Source organism: Pogoniulus pusillus, chromosome 36 (assembly GCF_015220805.1).
Source record: "Pogoniulus pusillus isolate bPogPus1 chromosome 36, bPogPus1.pri, whole genome shotgun sequence".
Lineage (NCBI taxonomy): Eukaryota > Metazoa > Chordata > Aves > Piciformes > Lybiidae > Pogoniulus > Pogoniulus pusillus.
This window is the reverse complement of record NC_087299.1, coordinates 6,395,248-6,413,873: the sequence shown is the minus strand read 5'-3', so window position 1 is coordinate 6,413,873 and position 18,626 is coordinate 6,395,248. Positions and strand designations below refer to the sequence as shown.

At 44.6% G+C, this 18,626-nt stretch overlaps 1 protein-coding gene across 5 annotated transcripts in view; it reads right to left on the bottom strand.

The window, feature by feature from the left end:
• CFAP74 (cilia and flagella associated protein 74) overlaps nt 1-13,537 on the bottom strand; it is a 41,284-nt gene extending 27,747 nt beyond the window's left edge. For 3 of the 5 annotated variants that reach the window (XM_064171918.1, XM_064171919.1, XM_064171921.1), the window contains exons 1-12: nt 13,314-13,537; nt 11,083-11,289; nt 10,512-10,605; nt 9,090-9,236; nt 8,815-8,913; nt 6,601-6,705; nt 5,290-5,463; nt 4,677-4,787; nt 3,401-3,503; nt 1,991-2,148; nt 1,439-1,649; nt 366-545 (exon numbers count right to left, since the gene is read on the bottom strand). In XM_064171918.1, the coding sequence (XP_064027988.1) occupies nt 366-545; nt 1,439-1,649; nt 1,991-2,148; nt 3,401-3,503; nt 4,677-4,787; nt 5,290-5,463; nt 6,601-6,705; nt 8,815-8,913; nt 9,090-9,236; nt 10,512-10,605; nt 11,083-11,206 (1,506 nt within the window). In that variant the 5' untranslated portion in view covers nt 11,207-11,289; nt 13,314-13,537. The remainder of the gene's footprint in view (nt 1-365; nt 546-1,438; nt 1,650-1,990; nt 2,149-3,400; nt 3,504-4,676; nt 4,788-5,289; nt 5,464-6,600; nt 6,706-8,814; nt 8,914-9,089; nt 9,237-10,511; nt 10,606-11,082; nt 11,290-13,313) is intronic. The other 2 variants (XM_064171917.1, XM_064171920.1) reach the window with 2 other exon arrangements.
• Between the last annotated feature and the right edge of the window lie 5,089 nt (nt 13,538-18,626).

Below are 18,626 nucleotides of genomic sequence, written 5' to 3'. Positions count from 1 at the left end.
CCTATCTCTGAACTAAAACTGAAGCATTGTTTTCTCTTTAAGAGAACAAACACTACAAGAACAGTGTCAAACAGCAATTGCTGTGATGAGATTCTCACATCTGAATCTTGACATCTGTGTGAAACAGTCTGCAATTCAACTGCAAAATAGGTAATTGCTGTTTTTAAGCAAGGTTCCTAAAGCAGCCAGTGTCATTACATCAGACTTGTACAACTACTGGAGAGGCAAATGAATCTTTTCCAACCCATGAGGTTATTTTTATGGATACTGTCAAAGATTAATTGCACAGTGAATCAATTACAACAGGATCTCACCCACACTGCATTTTCTTTTCTGTTTCTAGTAAGACATATCCCAACATTTACCTTTTGCAAGTCATATTTCTGACCCCAAAGTCCTGGGAACTCTGGTTCTAGCAGGGTGTCATTGCTTTCCTCATCTTCACCACTTCCACAGAGCACACCATGAGGTGTTTGTTCAGAAATCTCTCCTGCAGAAGCAGTTCTTTCGCCAGCTGAGAGGCAAGCTGATGGAGACTGCTGTGACTTTAGTGAAGGAAGAGAGATTTTGAAGATGCAGTTAAAGACTGAGAGAGGAGAGTTACCTCAACAGTTAAGAGCTTCTGAGAAGGTCTTCCAATACAAAACTGACAGCTTTATACAGCTCAAAGATAAAAAGATGACCCACTAGATTGATCCCCTCTTAAGACACTGAATACAAACAAAAGCTTACATTCAAAGCATCTCTGATGTTAAGTGAATACTACAGGAGGCTAGGAACTAGTCCTCGGGCATGGGATCCCTGACTGGAGTGTTGGAATGCTGTGCCACATGACAACCAAGAACTTGTTGTTTTGCTGGAGTAAGACTAACAACTATTTCTCCCCTACCCCTTTTGGTTTAAGATCACACAAAGCTACTCATTTCATCAGAGTTCAGTTCACTTCCATTCCCCAGGCCTGGGGAGTACTCCCTGAACTACTGCACAGAGGAAAAACGACCACCCAGGAAGCTCAAGGCTAAAAAGCAGCAGTCTCCTGCCTAACAGAGTGGAAACACTTCTCTTGTACTGACAAACTGGTCTGAACTCTTCCTCGGGGATGAAGGCAGACAGGAAGTGAGGGTACTTTACATGGAGTTTGATACGTGCTGCAATTAATGTGTTTGAAAAGTCACCGTTCTTACAACTGTCCTTTAAAAGAACCTCCCCACAGCAAAGAGGGCAAAGTCTTTATGCAAACCAGCACCAACAGTCAAGAAAAAGGAGGGCAACAGTTGTCAAGAGACCCAGTAGAGATTACTCCTCACTTGTTCTCCGCTGTCTGGTATTTGATGCCAGTGTATTCACAGGCAAAAGAATTCACTGCCCTGCACCCTGACAAAAAACAAGTAAAATCCAAGTCCAACTACAGCCAGTTGATTGCTAGGCCTTGGTTTACCTGTGCCACTGCCCCAGCTGAGTGCCTGCAGGTCTTCTCAACAGAGTGCTGTGTTTTTATTCTCCCCAGTGAGGACGCCTGATGTTTTCCACCACCCTGCACTGCCTTAGTGCAGGCCTGACGTCTTTTCTGCTTGTCAAGAGCAGCTTTCTCTTGTAAAATCTGAGATACAATTGCAAGTTTTCTCGATTTCTGCAGTTCTCTAGAAGCTCTGCAAAGCAAGGGTGTGAGAAATATTAAACCAACCATGGTGGTTTGCTAAGAATACTAACTCCAGTCCAGTTGCCTCTGAGCCTTTACGCTAAAGAGCAAGTCTTTAAATTGAGTGCAGAGGTAATTTGTATCAAGACACCCCCAGGTGATCCATAGCCTATTTATAAGTTTTTGCTGACTAAATATATTCAATTATTTTATTAACAGTGCAAGATTGAGCTCACTCCCTGGAGACAGCATCAGACATGTTAGGATTTCATCACCTGATGAAGAGCTCCAATATATTCCTGCTTCAGCAGTGGTAAGCAGCTGAGAGGAACTACGGATCTCCCCACTTACTGTTTCTCCTTCTCAAGCTCCAGCAGTCGTTTATGGAGAAGAATTTCCTTGACAACATTGCCTCCTTCTGCTAGAATGGCTTCCCTCATTGCCATCTCCTGCTTCTTTGCCTCCAAGGCCATTGCTCTCTTCCGAACCTGGAGAGCTTGGAGCTTCTCCTAGAAGGCCAGACCAACAGTTAGCGATTTGATTTGCTCATTAAAGAGAGAGCAGAGAATGTCTTGCTGGTGCCCCTATCCAAGCATAAGTCTGTGGTAGATTTCTCTGAAGCAGAACTCACTGGGATTATTGTAAAGAGTAGTCATGGTGTGCTGAGCTGCAGAAAACTCTGACTAGATCAGGGCTTCTTCTTTACCCTCCTAGCCTGCCTCTGAAAGGCCGCTCAGTGAAGCAATGCAAACAGATACTGTTCTAAACAGATCAGTATTAAACTAAGATCATGCCTTCAGATCCTACAGGGCATAAGAGTAAAGTAGCATAGCTTAGTAACTCTTAACTCACATTATTTAATAAATAACTGGGCTTTTCCATATTCCAGTACCTGAAGGGGCCTACAAGAAAGCAGTGGAGAGAGTCTTTAGAAGGGGTTGTAGAGAAAGGACAAGGTGCAATGGCTTTGAATTGGAAGAGGAGAGGTTGAGATTGGAGATGAGGAAGAAATTCTTTCCGGTGAGGGTGAGGAGACACTGGCACAGGTTGCCCAGGGAGGTTGTGGATCTCCCCTCCCTGAAGGTGTTCAAGGCCAGGTTGGATGAGGCCTTAAGCAACCTGGGCTAGTGGGAGGTGTCCCTGCCATGGTAGGAGGGGATCGAACTGGATGATCTTTAAGGTCCCTTCCAACCCAAACCACTCTGCAGTACCAAAGTTCTTGGTGTTCTCCATACAAAGTATTTCTGCATGGGATCCAAAGAACTGGAAATGTTACTGGCTGATCAACCAGGCTGGAAGAGACCTCCAAGATCATCCAGTTCAATCTATTCAACTTATCCATCTAGTCCAACCCATCCAACCAAGATCATCCAGTCCAGCCCTACTCAATCAACTAGACCATGGCACTAAGTGCCCCATCCAGGCTTTTCTTGAACACCTCCATGGACAGCAACTCCACCACCTCCCTGGGCAGCCCATTCCAATGGCTGAGTTTCCAGAGAACTTCACTGTAATGTGCATGACTTTGAAGAGTCACCCTTCGAGCACAAGTAGACTGCTGACAGAATAAACTCCCTACATGGAGGTGTCAAAATCCCCCATACCAATCTAACACCATTACTTCCACAGTTACATTCACCCCAGTTTCAAGACTTGGTCTGTGATCTGGCAGCATCCCCCACTAGCTCTGCAATGCATGAAACACCAGCAGCCTCTCAGGTGAAGCTCTGAACCCCCTCTAGGCCACAGCAGCAGCAGTACCCTGCTGGAAGTCAGGCTGGCTTGCAGGGAGAGCGCAGCTCGTCTCCGTCTCTCCATCTGCTCCTGAGCTCTTGCTGCTTCCTTTGCATTTCTTTCCCGGATTCTGTAAGCAAAGTAAAATCTTTCAGACTCACATCCTGGAAAGCTTTGAGTATTAGAATGTTTAACCTGACAAGTAGTAATTGTCAATGTCACCAAACGTTTTCCCTGTAAGCCTCTGTGTTTACTATGATACTGGGTGTGGGTACAGCGGAACAGTTGGAAGCCTCTTCTATATGCAGTACTGCTCGAGCTCCAAGTGCCAACAGGCTTTCAACTAGTTTGCTCAACAACTTCTTTTTTTACAAATTTTGAATATGAAGAATGTCTTCCACATTATGACATATGTCTAGTTGCTAAAAGGAAGAAAGAATTCAGGTGTTGCTCACACATAACCACCACCTAAACGATTACATGGGGAACTCTGAGCCAACCGCTTCCATCCACGCTGAAAATGAACCCTAGAAACTCCAGAAGCTAACAAACATCAAACCTGAGAATAATTCAGCTAATAGCAGGGGAAACTAGGAAAAAAAAAGTGAGGTTGATGGATTTGATACATTGCTCAAGAAACCAAAAAAATCAATCTATTTGATTGTGTTTCTTAGTCATTAGACGCGTGCACATGCCACCTAATGAAAACTAAAGCACCAGACACAGCACAATTATTGCAATCATTTTTGCAATTAAGTCCTAATGTAGAAGTGCAAGCAAGGAACAAATGTTCACAGTCTCCTCAACAGCAAAATAACTCAACACCACAATAATTATACAAACATAAACCTATGAAGGGATTTCATTTACCATCGACATTTCATTTACCATCAACCAGAAGAGGAGCACAAGGAAAAGACTCATCAACTACTTTTACCAGGCAGCTTTTTAACCACATGGGCATGGAAAAAAGGTATTTAGACACACTCCTTGAAATTGCTTCAGACACACAGATGCATGAAGTCTTTCAATTGCCTACAATGTCAGACCCCTCTGCAGCTGACCAGAGCCTTCAGCTAGAGGGTATCTGAAGAACATTCTAGGGCAGTGAGTGGATTTTTCTCTTCCCAAATCCCTTTGTGCTATGCAAGGTTTGAATACTGTGCAGCACTGGTGCTGTGGCAAAGATTTTCAAGTGTAACAGAAGATAAATCTAGCAGAAAAATAATTATTTTTCAAGAGTAAAGGCTCAAGTATTGTACCCCACAGAATGTACAATGGCAGGAAAGGAGTGAACAATAACCTTGCCAGGCTTTTTCTCAGGAAGCAGACTGCTTTTCCATGGTTCCTTCTGGCATCTTCAAGTATTTTGTTGCATCTTTCTTCAGATTCTTTCTGGGCTTCCTCCTCTTTCCTATAAAACACAGGCAAACCACCAGTTGCAGCAGAGCTAAGAAAACCTTGGTTGCAACAGTGACACCTAAGAGTGAAGCTGGGGAGGTCACTAACAGATGCTGAAAAGAGGACTTTAGTCTCTACCCTCCCTCCCTTCTCTGGTAGGGTTTGTATCTCCAAAAAACCTACAGACCAGTGGATGAACTGGAGTCTGCTTTCTCAGTCCTGAGGGCCAACAAGAGTGCAGACACATGCTGATAGACTGATCTAGCAAACTTCACTCCCTTAGACACAGTTTTTGTCTTCAGCAGGATCAGCAATCTTTTCCTGCCTAACTTCACACCTGTGGGCAATTCTAATTTTAATTCTATTTCCTCATAAAATATTCCTGAAGCAACACCCAGCTAAGAGACACAATACCACTAAAATCTGAATTATCTAATCCTCTCAACACCTGAAATAGTGAATAGGCTAAAAATAGCATGGAGAAAGGCAGCAGAGCCTGACTTGTAGGCGCTTACTTCTCTCTAGACCGACGTTTTTCTTCTGCTTGCAGTGCTGCTATTTTTTCCTTCCAAATCCGAACTTCTGCTCGTTCTTGGTACTGCATCTCCAGCTCATCCTCATCCTTTTTCAGTTGATCATAAAGGATCTCATATTTTCCCTGCTCAGTTTCTGCCTGCCACATCTCAAGCCTTTAAAACAAAGTGTGAGCTGTTTATAGTGACATCCCTTCACTTGAGGCTGTCAGGCAAGAAAGGTTTTATGTTGAACATAAAAATCCAGCCAAGTTTTGTTTATTTTCATTATATTTTCAATCCATACCCTGTTAGTGGCACAGGTATTGCACCTATCAGACTGAAGTTCCTATCTCATTGCATATCTCATTTCAAAGACAGCAAAAGCATCAGTTTAAAAAAAAAAGGAGAAAGGTAAAAAATGAAGCTGAAAGTTCTGTTGCCCAAATTCACATTATCCAGAATAAAAGGAGAAAAACAACAATTAGAAACCATATTTTTCTTCAGCAGTAACCAGCTTCAGGGATAGGCCACAGCTTGGATTCTTCTGTGCTTTGCTGAAGGAACTCAGTCATGCTAGGGACAGACAGCAGCAAGTTAATGTAGTCATTGCTGAACACACAAAAATAAAATGAGTCAAGCACTTGAAAGCTGTGACCCAACCCTGCAGCAGAAGATGCTGCATCCTAGCTAACCACTTGGCTAGTCACAGCTGCAAGCTTCTGCTTGTGTTCTTCCTCTGATGGAAGTTCTACCTCTGGTATCACAGTAGAAACAGACCCACCTGTTGCCTTCTGCAAAAGGCAGTTTTATTCTGTCTTACATAAACAGATCATCTAGCCTGTGTGAATGATCAGTTACAAACAGTGATACTAACTCAGCATAAAAATGCACAGCACCACTATGATGTCTCCATCATTCTCAGTTCCAATCTTTTCCTTCATGCCTCCTAAAAACCTGCTAAGAGGCATAAATTAGAAGCATTTATGCTCAGAGATCAGTGCCACAGACAAGTTTATTTCAGTCCAGCTTATTTCCCATTTTGAATGATGTTTAGGGATTCAAAACTTTGTGGTGCAAAACTAACTCAGGAGCTGAGCCACTGCAATCCATTTCCTAAGCTATGAACTGCATAGCCTTCAAGTTGCTCTCAGGATCCTTTGCCTTGCCCTCAACTCCCATGACCTAAAATAATACACTTCAGCATTTACAAGCAACTTCTCTAGTGATTAACTTCAGAATCCCTTAACCAGCATATGAAGAACATGAGAAAGATTAACTCCAATCACACTGCTTTCTCATTCCCCCACTTACGTGTTTTCTTTGAGTGTCAAAGTGATTTTCATCTCCAACTCCTTCTCTTTCTCCAGTTCAGTGCACAGTCTTCTGTGCACTGCCTGAAGGTAGGATAAGGCTGCACTGTTAACAGTAAAAAGGAGTAATCAGGAAAAAATAAGAACTAAATAAGGTTTAAAAACAAACAAACCAAACCCCAATGAGATCAACAGTAAAATACAGATTTGAGGCTGAGATTTATATATTAGAATTACAGCACTTTTTGCCCAGTCTCTTAATTAGGCTGCAAAGTGTCCATTCCTCCTTGAGAGGCACAGCTGTCTCCACACTGTTGAAATTTCACAGAGGAGTGTTTCAAATGCTGAATGTCTGTTCATTTCTCAAGGTGGTAAAAGTAGTAGAATAGAATCAACCAGGTTAGAAGAGAGCTCCAAGCTCATCCAGTCCGACCTTGCACACAGTCCGCTCTGATCAACTAGACCGTGGCACTAAGTGCCCCAGCCAGGCTTTGCTTCAACATGTCCTGGGAGGGTGACTCCACCACCTCCCTGGGCAGCCCATTCCAGTGCCAATCACTCTCTTTGGCAAGAACTTCCTCCTAACATCCAGCCTAGACCTCCCCCGGCACAACTTGAGGCTGTGTCCCCTTGTTCTGTTGCTGGCTGCCTGGGAGAAGAGAACCCCACTGGCTACAGCCTCCCTTCAGGTAGTTGGAGACAGCAATGAGGTCAGCCCTGAGCCTGCTCTTTTCCAGGCTAAATAACCCCATCTCCCTCAGCCTCTCCTTACACTGTTACTGTTAACAAACAGGTTTAGATGAACCTAGACTGGTTTGACTTTTCAAATGGCATCAAAGCATTCCATGAGCTTTGCCTGCAATGGCAGCACTGTCACACTCTTTATTTTCCATTTCCTCAGGAACACCAGTGGCTAGAATCAACAGACAGTCAAGTGGCTGCATTCAAACAACTCCCTTCCTTGAAATGAAAACAAGCAAAGGTTCTTCAGCATGCAGTTACCACTCTAACTTCAAAATGCCAGCACTGGGCACCAGTAACACTAACGGTAGGTAGTATTTTTGTTACTGCCAAACCATGATGCCTTTGAGTTTCATAAGCCAGAATTTTTATCAAGCCTTCTTACTCTATTATTCTCTTCTAAACATATAGACTCAGATCTCAGTTTGGCCCATCACAAGCATAAAAACTTCTGCAATGCTCTTCTGTCTTTGCTGGGTTTTGTTACCATCTCAGCACCCATGCCAGGAGTCTCATAAGTATTCAATTCCCCATTTTGTTTAAGCAGCTACTCCGCTTTGGCAGCTAACCCACCTTTGTCATTCAGCAGTGTACTAACAGGAAGACCAATACAGGTCATAAAATGCAGCTGCAAGGTTTGTTCACAATACACTGGTTCCTGGTACACAGGCCACCCACTTCTTTCTATTTAAGCCAAATGTGAAGAGTACAGTAAATTGCCTCCCACTTGATAGCAGAAGTGTTTCAGAACAGCTCCTGTGTGCAGAGCTGCTCCTGAAAGGCAGTCCTGCATTTCACAACATGTAACAAACCAAAAAGAGAGGAGACATATATACATATATGGAAAAATCCTGATGGTGGTATTACCAGAAGCAAACCTCTGGCCACTAAAACTGCCATAGCTCATCAGGCTTGGTTCACCAAATTGAACAGAAATGACTAAGACCCCGATAAACATAGCTGACAGTAGTGGGCTACGCTGATTTAACACCCTACTGCTGTTCTATTTTACAGTATTTGCCTCTTTTCTATCCATCCCTGAGTTTCCACCTCTCTCTACACTGATTTACTTAACAGAGTATTACCTCTAAACCAGAAAGCAGAGAAATCAATGACTTCCATCATTGTCTGTTTCCAAGGGAGGAATTAATGCTGAAAACATGGCATCAGGAAGGTGACTGCAGCATTAATGCTCAACAGCCTGGGACTGAAGGCACTGCTTTGTTGACTGGTTGGGAGAGCAATACCCTGCTCTCAGAACAGCTTTCCAAGCTAATACAGTTACCTCTTAACCTGAGAATGTCAACAGGTTTCATCACATATTAAAGATGTTGCTTGATGATCTATGTGCTATACAAATTCTATCAGCTGTTCAACAATACAAAGAGATTAAAGCAGGGAAGTTGATCTCATTAATTACAGACAAACACAGTGGATGCCTGCAGTCTTTGGTATCCAGAAATACTCAACCTACACATTGCCAGCCTCCTCCTCTTTCTCCATTTCAGTGTCTAAACAATCCAGCTGCATTGCCAGCATCCTGAGCTGCAGCTGACAGGTACTCAGCTTGTCTCTGCAAGAAGCAAACACATTGTTTATTTTGTAGGTTCTTTACTCTTTCTGTTTAAAAAGTGTTTACATCATGGACCTTTCATGGGAAAAAAGACTCAAAACTATAAACTGAGATTTAGAGGAGAGACAGCATGCAAGTATCTGATGGTGATGGTTTATGTTTGCTTCAACACCAACCTGCTTTTATGGACTGCAAGTTCCTTCTCTTTGGCAAGGTCACAGAGCTCTTTCAGCTTCCTCTGTAAGGCTAATATGGAAATTCTGTCTGTAGACTCCATAGGCTGAATGTCATGAATGTCACCTAAACCATGTTCTGAGCTGCTCCTTTGAATAGAAGCACACAAAAAAATTAGCCATGAAAATGCAGTGAGAAACTGACAACTTTGTACATCATCCACTTACACCTCCATGGGTTTACTCTTCTCTGGTCTATTCTCATTCTTGCAAAACTCTTACAAATACAACCAGAAAAAATGAACATAAGTGCATGTCTGTACACTTCTGGTACATATCAAGGCAAGGATTTTAGATATCTAATGCTAAACATTTATACCCACAGTTAATGCATTCATTGCATGTTTTTGTTTTGCAATGTCTGTGGCTCATCTTCACTACACTCAGGGTTTGCAAACTCTAATAGCTTAAAACCTTAAAGGGAACATTCTAAACTGCTTTGAAGCACATTACATAGAGCTGAGCAGTGTGTGGGGTGAGCTGATCTGCTGTTATCACTGTGGTCTGCTCAAACACAGCAAGAACAGGGCTGAAGGCTTGGGTTTGGCCTTTTTTGCAAATCATTTTGGTGCGTTTGGAGTTTCTCAGCTGATAATGGTAACACTGCCAACATTTACCACCAGCAGCCATATGTGTTATGCAGCTTCCCACATACATATATTAATAAACACTGGTGGAGCTTTCCACCATGCTGTATAACCCTGTGCCAGGTCATTCCAGGGCAGGGATTAGCAGTCTCATCACAGCAAACCAAACTGTGCACTGATCTTTGTGAAGACAGCAGCAACTACGCAAGGCCACATTCAAACTCCTGAATTCCTTTTCATGCATGACCTCACTTACATGGGAACCTATTTCTTCAGGATTAAATCCACTGTATCACCTACTTGTAAAATCAGTGTAGCACTGATCTACTGTCATGCTCATCCTGTGCTAATGGACTCTACATAGCAATACAAAATTTGGTGTACAGTACAGAACTTGCAATCCAATACTGATACTCTTCCACAGTCAAACTTCTCTTTTCCAGCAGCTCCTGATGTTCTGCAAGTACAGAGGAACACCAACACCACACTACATATCATCCCAGGCTCCTCTGAGAACCAAACAGCTCATGTTAACATGATGCCATCACGGTTATGTGTACAAAGCTACCATGGCTTCAGATGAAAGCCTGTCCAGAGCCTGTCTTTACTTTACTCAGCTCATTAACAGTAGTGACCAACTTCCTGTTTGTGGAAAGGTCTACATTGCCTATGACTAATTTGACAAAAATGCACAGCTGAATTAAGCAGATCTTCTCTTGCAAAAGCAACTTAACACTATGAAGGAAAGGACTGTCAGAACTGGTAACAAGTTCTTTACATGCAGGAATCAGATTCTTCATCTCCAGCTCCTTCAGAAGCATCCTCGTCTCTCGTCTTGCTGCCAGCAGACAACTCTTCCTCAAGCTTGTATTCTAACAGGTATTAAAACAACAATTTAATTAAGAGACTTGGAACTTGTTGTCAAGTCCACTTAGGGAGAATCAGAGATTTTATAACATTACTGCAACAGACAGAAAAAAATCCTGTGGCAAAACACTCAGGAGTGCTGTTGTACACCTGCAAACCACCCTAGCAACTGTGGTGTGAAGGCTGTCTGTGCCTTCATTATGCTTTTGTCACCAGCAAACCAATGTCCACACAAACATCAGATTTCCACCACCAAGAAAAGAACAAAAATGCCTCACAGAGGTGCAAGGTAGAGAATTCAGTGCTGAGGAAACAACAGGTTGGATCTGGATTAGTTACAGCTGGGTGGTGTAACACCAGAGAACAGCTACAGCCAAGAGAACTGCATGCAGCATCAGTCAGCTCTAGGACTCTGCTCTTGCCATCTACTAAATTGACTCCTTAGATCTTTGTGTGCTATCAAAACAACTCCTCATTGTCACCTGCCCAGTGTGCTTCCACGTTGGAGAACATCTCAGCTTTGTCTTCCTTTCCTCCATCTTCCAGAAATGGCAGAGGAGATTTTTGTTCTTCTTCCATTCCATAACTGCCCTCCTTATCTTCCATCCTGACAGCTCTTTCCAAGTGATAAGGCTAAGAGAAGAGCATCTCTTAGTACCTCCAAGGACTTGCAACACTAGTGCCTAAATCTTGAGGAGAATTAACAGTGATTAGTAAATAGAGAATGCCTGTGAGCTAACTGCATGCAGTCACAGCCCTTTGTGCTAGTCACACATTACAGCAACTTTCATTCACCTCTTGCAAAGAGAACAAGGCCATTCCTTAAATTCTTTTTAATAACAAACACTACAATCAATTCAAGAGAGATGTTGAGATACTGGAAGGTGTCCAGAGGAGGCAGACAAAGCTGGTGAGAGGCCCGGAGCACAGTGCTATGAGGAGAGGCTGAGGTGTGCAGCCTGCAGAAGAGGAGGCTCGGGGCAGACCTCATTGCTCTCTGCAGCTACTTCCTGAGGGGAGGCTGTAGCCAGGTGGGTTTGGGCTCTGCTGCCAGGCAAGCAGCAATAGAACAAGGGGACACAGCCTCAAGTTGTGCCAGGGGAGGTCTAGGCCAGAGAGAGTGATTGGCATTGGAATGGGCTGCCCAGGGAGGTGGAGTCACCATTCCTGGAGGTGTTGAAGCAAAGCCTGGATGTGGCACTTAGTGCCATGGCCTGGTTGACTGGCTAGGGCTGGGTGCTAGGTTGGACTGGGTGAGCTTGGAGGTCTCTTCCCATCTGGTTGATTCTAGAATTCTATGATTCTATTGTATGATTTTTTTCCTGTATTATAATAATAAAACAAACTTTCTCAATATATTTTATCCCCTTAGGCAACCTCTTCAACCAGTACCATTAGGGAATAACTCAAACACTATTTGCTCCTGCAACTTACACAGTAAGTAAACTGTTCTCATATGTTGCTATATTTCAGTAGAACTGAGAAAATTCTCTATGTCATCTAGAATGAGTTATTACCACATGGTTTAGTGTTCAATCAAGATCTTACTCACAGAGAGAGATTTGTATGCTGGATTAGTTTTAATGAAGGTAGTGGCTCAGCTTTGAGTGTATTTCATGGAATCTTAGAATCAAGCAGGTTGAAAGAGACCTCCAGGATCATCCAGTCCAACCTAGCACCCAGCCTTGGCCAATCAACCAGACCACGGCACTAAGTGCCCTGGCCAGGCTTTGCTTCAACACGTCCTGGGATGATGACTCCACCACCTCCCTGGGCAGCCCATTCCAATGCCAATCACTCTCTCTGCCAACAACTTCCTCCTAACATCCAGCCTCAACCTCCCCCAGCACAATTTCAGACTGTGCCCTTGTTCTCTTGCTGGTTGCCTGGCAGAAAAGACCAACCCCACCTGGCTACAACCTCCCTTCAGGAGGTAGCAATGAGCTCTGCCCTGAGCCTCCTCCAGGCTGCACACCCCCAGCTCCCTCAGCCTCTCCTCATAGGGCTTTCTGTAAACCCTTCTGCAAAACTCAAAACCATAAACCCCAAGAGAGGAATTATGTAGTTATGGAGCAGCTGAAACACCATGGAATTGGAAGTAAGAAATAAACTGAACGGCAAGAACCACCTTAACACCAAGCCAGAATCCCTGCACTGTGCTAGGGTTGATTTAAGGACTTCAGTAGCACAAACGCAAAGTGAGCTGCCAGCGCCCCAGCCCGAATGCTCTCTGCGCAGGCACCGCACCGCTGCTCCGGGCGGCAGAGCGCTGGGTACAGCCCTAAGCCCGCAGTACGGGAGCAGGCAGAGCGCTGGGTAACAGCCCTAAGCCCGCAGTACGGGAGCAGGCAGAGCGCTGGGTACAGCCCTAAGCCCGCAGTACGGGAGCAGGCAGAGCGCTGGGTAACAGCCCTAAGCCCGCAGTACGGGCCAGAAGGAAGGCGCACGGCAGGCAGTGAAGGCCACACTGCCAGCAGGCCTTGGCACTTGGCGTTGTCAAAACACCATCTCGCCGCTGGCAACAGCACGCAGAGCTGCGGGCACAGGGCACTGCTGTGCCCACTGCCCCGGGGCCTGCAGCGCGGCTGCGGAGGAGCCTCCCGCCCGTTAGTAACCGCCCGAGCGAACCCTGCCCGGCTAGGGCCAGAGGCGGCGGCGGCAGCCGGGGCAGAAGGGAGATGAGGGCCGTTGCCACCGCCTCTCGCCGTCTCACCGCAGCGATCCCGGCGGCCTCCGACTCCACGGGAGCAGCACCGGGACTAGCCCGGCCCGCAAGGGGCCGCTGAGGGCTTGGCTGCAGAGGGGTGTCCCCGGCCGGGGTCCGCCCTCGGCCGCTCCCCTGCCTCGCCAAATGGCGGCTAAGGGCGGAGCGGGCTGCGGCCCGGCTTGGCGTTCTGCCTGCCGCAGGTGCACCGAGGAGTGAGCGGGGCGAGGTGGTGTGGGGCAGCCGTTCGTGGCTTCATTAAAGCTAATGAACGAGCTGAACCGTTAATCAGTTGGGTTCTTCCCTGCTAGATGTGTAGGTTGAAGTACGCACTGCTGTGAAGCACAGCAGCTGCCTGGGTTTGCCTGGTGAGCTGTAGCTTTGTCTTTGTTCTGCAGACAGCTGTAATCTATGCACTTGGGGCGTTCTGCTTGGACCCCACGGTTGGAAGTCATTCACGTGGCTGCACTGCACAGGTCATACAGGTTGGAGGTTGGAGCACGATACCAAAGCTTTCCAAGTCTCAAGCGGGAATGAAGCTGTTCAGCAACAAGCCTGTGCTATTCTGACAGCAAGGCCTTGCCATCACCTGCTAATTACAGGTTATTAGAGCAAAAGTCCTGTGTGCTGATCACGCTGCCCACTTCTGGCACGTTCTGAACATGTCCTTCCAGCCGCAGCAAAGTGCAGGTTTGGAGGTTCCTTCTAACACTTCTCCTAAATGAACAAAATCATGACACGAGAAAGTCTTTATTCAGGTTATAGTGCAGGCATTTACCAAAGCTCCCTGTGTGTGCTCGTGTCTCAGTTCCAGGGGAAATTTAGGCTGGAGGTGAGGAGAAAGTTCTTCCCTGAGAGAGTCATTGGACACTGGAATGGGCTGCCCGGGGAGGTGGTGGAGTCGCCGTCCCTGGGGCTGTTCAAGGCAGGATTGGACGTGGCACTTGGTGCCATGGTCTGGCCTTGAGAACTGTGGTAAAGGGTTGGACTTGATGATCTGTGAGGTCTCTTCCAACCTTGATGATACTGTGATACTCTCTTCTTCAGTTCTCCTGATCCTCTGTCTTTGCTACCATGTGTATGTCTCCTATTCCATTCCACCCCCACCTTGACAAAGGTAAGGAGTTGTGCAGTTCTGCTCACAGAAAAGCAGGTTCTTGTCCACTTATTCTTGGCACCAGGCCTAAGTGACATGCTAGAGAAATTCAGCCATTGAAAGATTCAAAGTGACTCAGTTATTAAAATACTGGGACATCATTCTATAAGTGGAGCTCTCTACAGAAATACACCCAGATCTGGACGTAGAGACGGAAGGCATTCTCAGATTTATGTAATTGAAAGTGTTCCTCAGTTGTAAGCCATATTTCTGTGCTTTTTTATAGTTGCTGTGAGAAGCAAGGTCTGGATTTTAGGACAGCATACATACAGGCACATGCTGCTTGTCTAAGTGTTTATTTCCACTGGCACCCACCATCTAGAGTGTATTTCACTCACTCACAGTGACCAATACACTGTCCCACACTTACACTCCAGCTTTTTCTTTAGGAAGATGTGGACATTCTTAGCTCTAGAGATGGCAAAATCTTGGGTTTATGGCATCTATTCATATTACATAAAACAAATTACATACAGACATTTGCAGGATTAAAGCTACAAGATGTAGGCTAAAAATATGCAGTGATTAACTGTATAGCTCTCTGCAGACCTAGAATAGATGAAACTTGTTAACTCTGAACCTGCTGGTTCTCATACTCGTGTAGCCAGGATGTAAAAGACCTCAGCATGGGGTTTTTTTCCCCTCAGGAAAACACTTCTAAGAACACCTGGTAACATCATGGATTTTCAGCTTCTTGTGGTATTTTTAATCAGAGTATTTATTCATTTTCCATCTGTTTGGACAATTTTCATACCAACCAAAATTAGTAACTGTAGTTTTAGCAATTAATAAATACCAGCATAACCCCTAAGTTTCCTAAAACCCTAAGGAGCCCTGGAGCCAGAGAAGGAGAGCTGATAGGTAAGTGCTGTAAACCACAATGGCTTATAACCACTGCTGCAGCCAGAGACACAGCGTGCAGAGATGATTAGAAATGGAGTTGCTGCTCCCTAGGAAATGTTGATGTAGTATTCACCCTGAACTGGAACAAAGTTCAGATTGCTAATCCAGTTCAGTACAGAAATACCAGATGTTTTGTTATTCAAGTTTTCAACAGCCCCCTTGCAATCAGCAGCAGGGGTTTCAGAGTGCACACTACCAGCTGCATCTGCCTGCAGGATTTCCTGCCCTCTGGGCATGATTTGGTGTCAGGCGAATACTTTGGCACTAGCGCAGGACAATCTAGATTGGTTTCCCCTCTGTAGAAGCAAGAACAGATAACTGCAGCTCTTCTGAGGATGCTAAATTGTGGCTCCCCAGACAAATTCTTAGCTCCCAAGCCACAATTTATGTCTATCAGCTTAAAATCAGGAGACCTACCCCAGGTCTAAGCACTAGATGTACAACAAGGCATCAGCTGATGCTACTCTTCCAGGTTCTGTGGGCACTGACCAGCAGTGACACACCTCTAGGGAGCTGGGTGATGGAGTGAATATGTATCACACAGTATCACAGTATCATCAGGGTTGGAAGAGACCTCACAGATCATCAAGTCCAACCCTTTACCACAGAGCTCAAGGCCAGACCATGGCACCAAGTGGTCTTTCTTACTGCAGAGTTAAATACAGAGGTATTTCAGTGAAGTTACTTTAGTACCAGCTCACGATCAGTTAGAAACTTGGTAGAAGTGGCCAGTTCTGTTTGCTTTATGGCCACACACTGTGCTTCCACAGGCAGTTGGCATTTCTTTTCTGAACGTTTCCAAGGTGACAGCAGCTCATATATGGAGCCTTTCTAGCTTTTAGGCAGAAAACATGCCAATAATCAATTTTTTCTTGTTTCTTTTTTTCTTTGCAGTGTGGTTCATCTCAGATTACATAAAACTTGTCTGCCTCTAAACTGTGATACAGATCAATGCTGGACTGTAAACAGTGGCAAAATATTGATAAGCATCGTGGCACTGACTCATCATTATCTTACTACATCAGATGGAATAAGAAAGAATGAGAGGGGTGTTTGCTGTCAGGGAGCTTCACAGAGGAATGGCCTAGGAGGAGATCAGCTCGAAATGCAGTACTGAGAGCAACACATCTGGAGTAAGAGTCATCTCCAGTCCTGAACCTAACTCAGGGGCAAGGTGGGAAATTTCAGCCCAAATTTGTTGCACAGAGAGAAAAGCAAAGTGTGTAGCCACAGCATGCTTCATGGTTAGAAGAAAAATAAATCTGTGCTGACTGAGGAAGGGGAAGTTCTACAAAGCATCTATCTTGAAACAGATAAAAACTGCATTTCTCAGCCAGTGCTTTAGGTGAAAGGATAATGAATGTTGTGGTCAGACTGATACCTAGTAAACACAGACACATCTGTGTTGGGGCCAGGGACAGACAGACAGTGCAAGCATGCTACAGCCTCTGAAATGAACTAAATATTCCCACCATGCAACTGCTGCTGATATTCCCAAATCTCATTTATAGAAATAGGCATAAGTGTGTAATTTGTATATCTGAGGACATTTGGTGACGTTGCCACAGGAGTCCTTCCCAAGCTGTTTGTGTGGAGTCGTGGGAGAGGGAAAATAATGATCCATGTGGTGTGGTTTTTGCCTCTAAAACTGATCTGTGGCAATATGACATCATTGCTTTGCTGGCAGCAAAAACACCTGTCCTGTTTGGAAAATGCTCTGTTAAGAATATCAGGTAATGCAGTGCAACTGTGACAGAGATCTAAATGATGACCTTTTGCAGTGCTCTCACAATCCTGAGGTAATGGAGGACAGTGAGAACTCGTTATCTGGATCAAATCACTGAGCATATTTCACCTCAGTCTAATCAAACGATGCCCTCTAATTAATGTTATGGTGGCAGTTACAAAAGTATAGGTGACTATGATCAGGAAAAAGTCATCCCTCTTTGATGTTCCAGAGGAAAAAGAATTGGTAGCTTCTCAAACCTGGGTTTGTGGTTCGAATTTTAGTTAAATATCAATTCAAAGACTTTTGCTTACTACGTGAGAGAGGGTAAATACCTCCAAAATCAGTAATTGTTAATGTAGTAGTGACAACAACTAATGTTTAAGTGGTATTTATGTGCAAAATTGTCCAGGTGTGGCTGTAGCCCATCAACTTCTGATGGACTGCCAAGGTCAGATGCCATGGAGGTGCTGACCAAGGTGTCACAGTAGTCATGAGTGGGTTGCTTTGCCAGCTCTGCTCTGGCTTTATGTGCGCAACAGCCAAGCCTGCAGTTTGTTCCCAACTGAGCAGCTCTGCCCTGACAACCTGGTCACGCTGGAGAGCTGTTTGACCTCGTGTGCTCTCTGGTGATGCAGCTGAGCCCATATGCAAGGTCAGCTCCCAGGATGGGTATCTCCAGAGGAGCCAGTGCCCGCAGCTATAGGGATCAGGGAAAGGCACTCATTTAGCAGTGACAAAAGGGCTTAAGGAGCATTTAGTATCATGGGCCATCTTTGTAAGAATATTTGACAGTTCCCAGCCAGCAGCTAAAGGAAAGCTTTAATTATTTTCAAGAGGATTAGATGAGAAATATTTGGGGAGCTTATTTATTTGGTTTTGTTTTGATGTTTTAATAGCAATTTACATTGCTGGGTTTCTTTTTAATCTATCTCTTGAGCAATTTAATCTGTCACTGACTGTAAAGAGTTTGGGATATTCTGCCAGAACTGCAGGAAATTAAATATATTGTTGATCATTACTATTTTATCTCTCTTCCCATTGGCTAATAGGAATAATTAATTTTGAGTGTGCATATATCTAACAGTTTGTTTTGCTTAGGTATTTGGATGCAGGATCAACTAAACCCAAGGCTGAATGACCTAGCATTTGTCCTTCTCTCTAATACAGAGGCTGTAATTAAGGCCCGTGAGCATCCAATGTAATTGATTTATCTGAGAGAAGCTACACATTTCTTTCAGGATTTTTTGGGAATGGATCTTGGAACATAACTTTTTTCCTACAGACACAAAGTGGTAGCTAAATCAGTCCTGGGAAAAAAAAAACCCAACACATTTTGTTAGACCCAGGCACTATTATGGTTGTGATGGGAGAATCCCTGTACCTGGTTCTTTTATGCATGATGACATCATTAATCCAAATCTATAACATACACCCATGATTATCCAAGGTTGTTTCAGCAATTGGTTAAATATCCCAGTGCTGTGCCCAGTGAAGTAAATGGGACAGTTATTCTCAGGAATAGTCAGAACCCTGA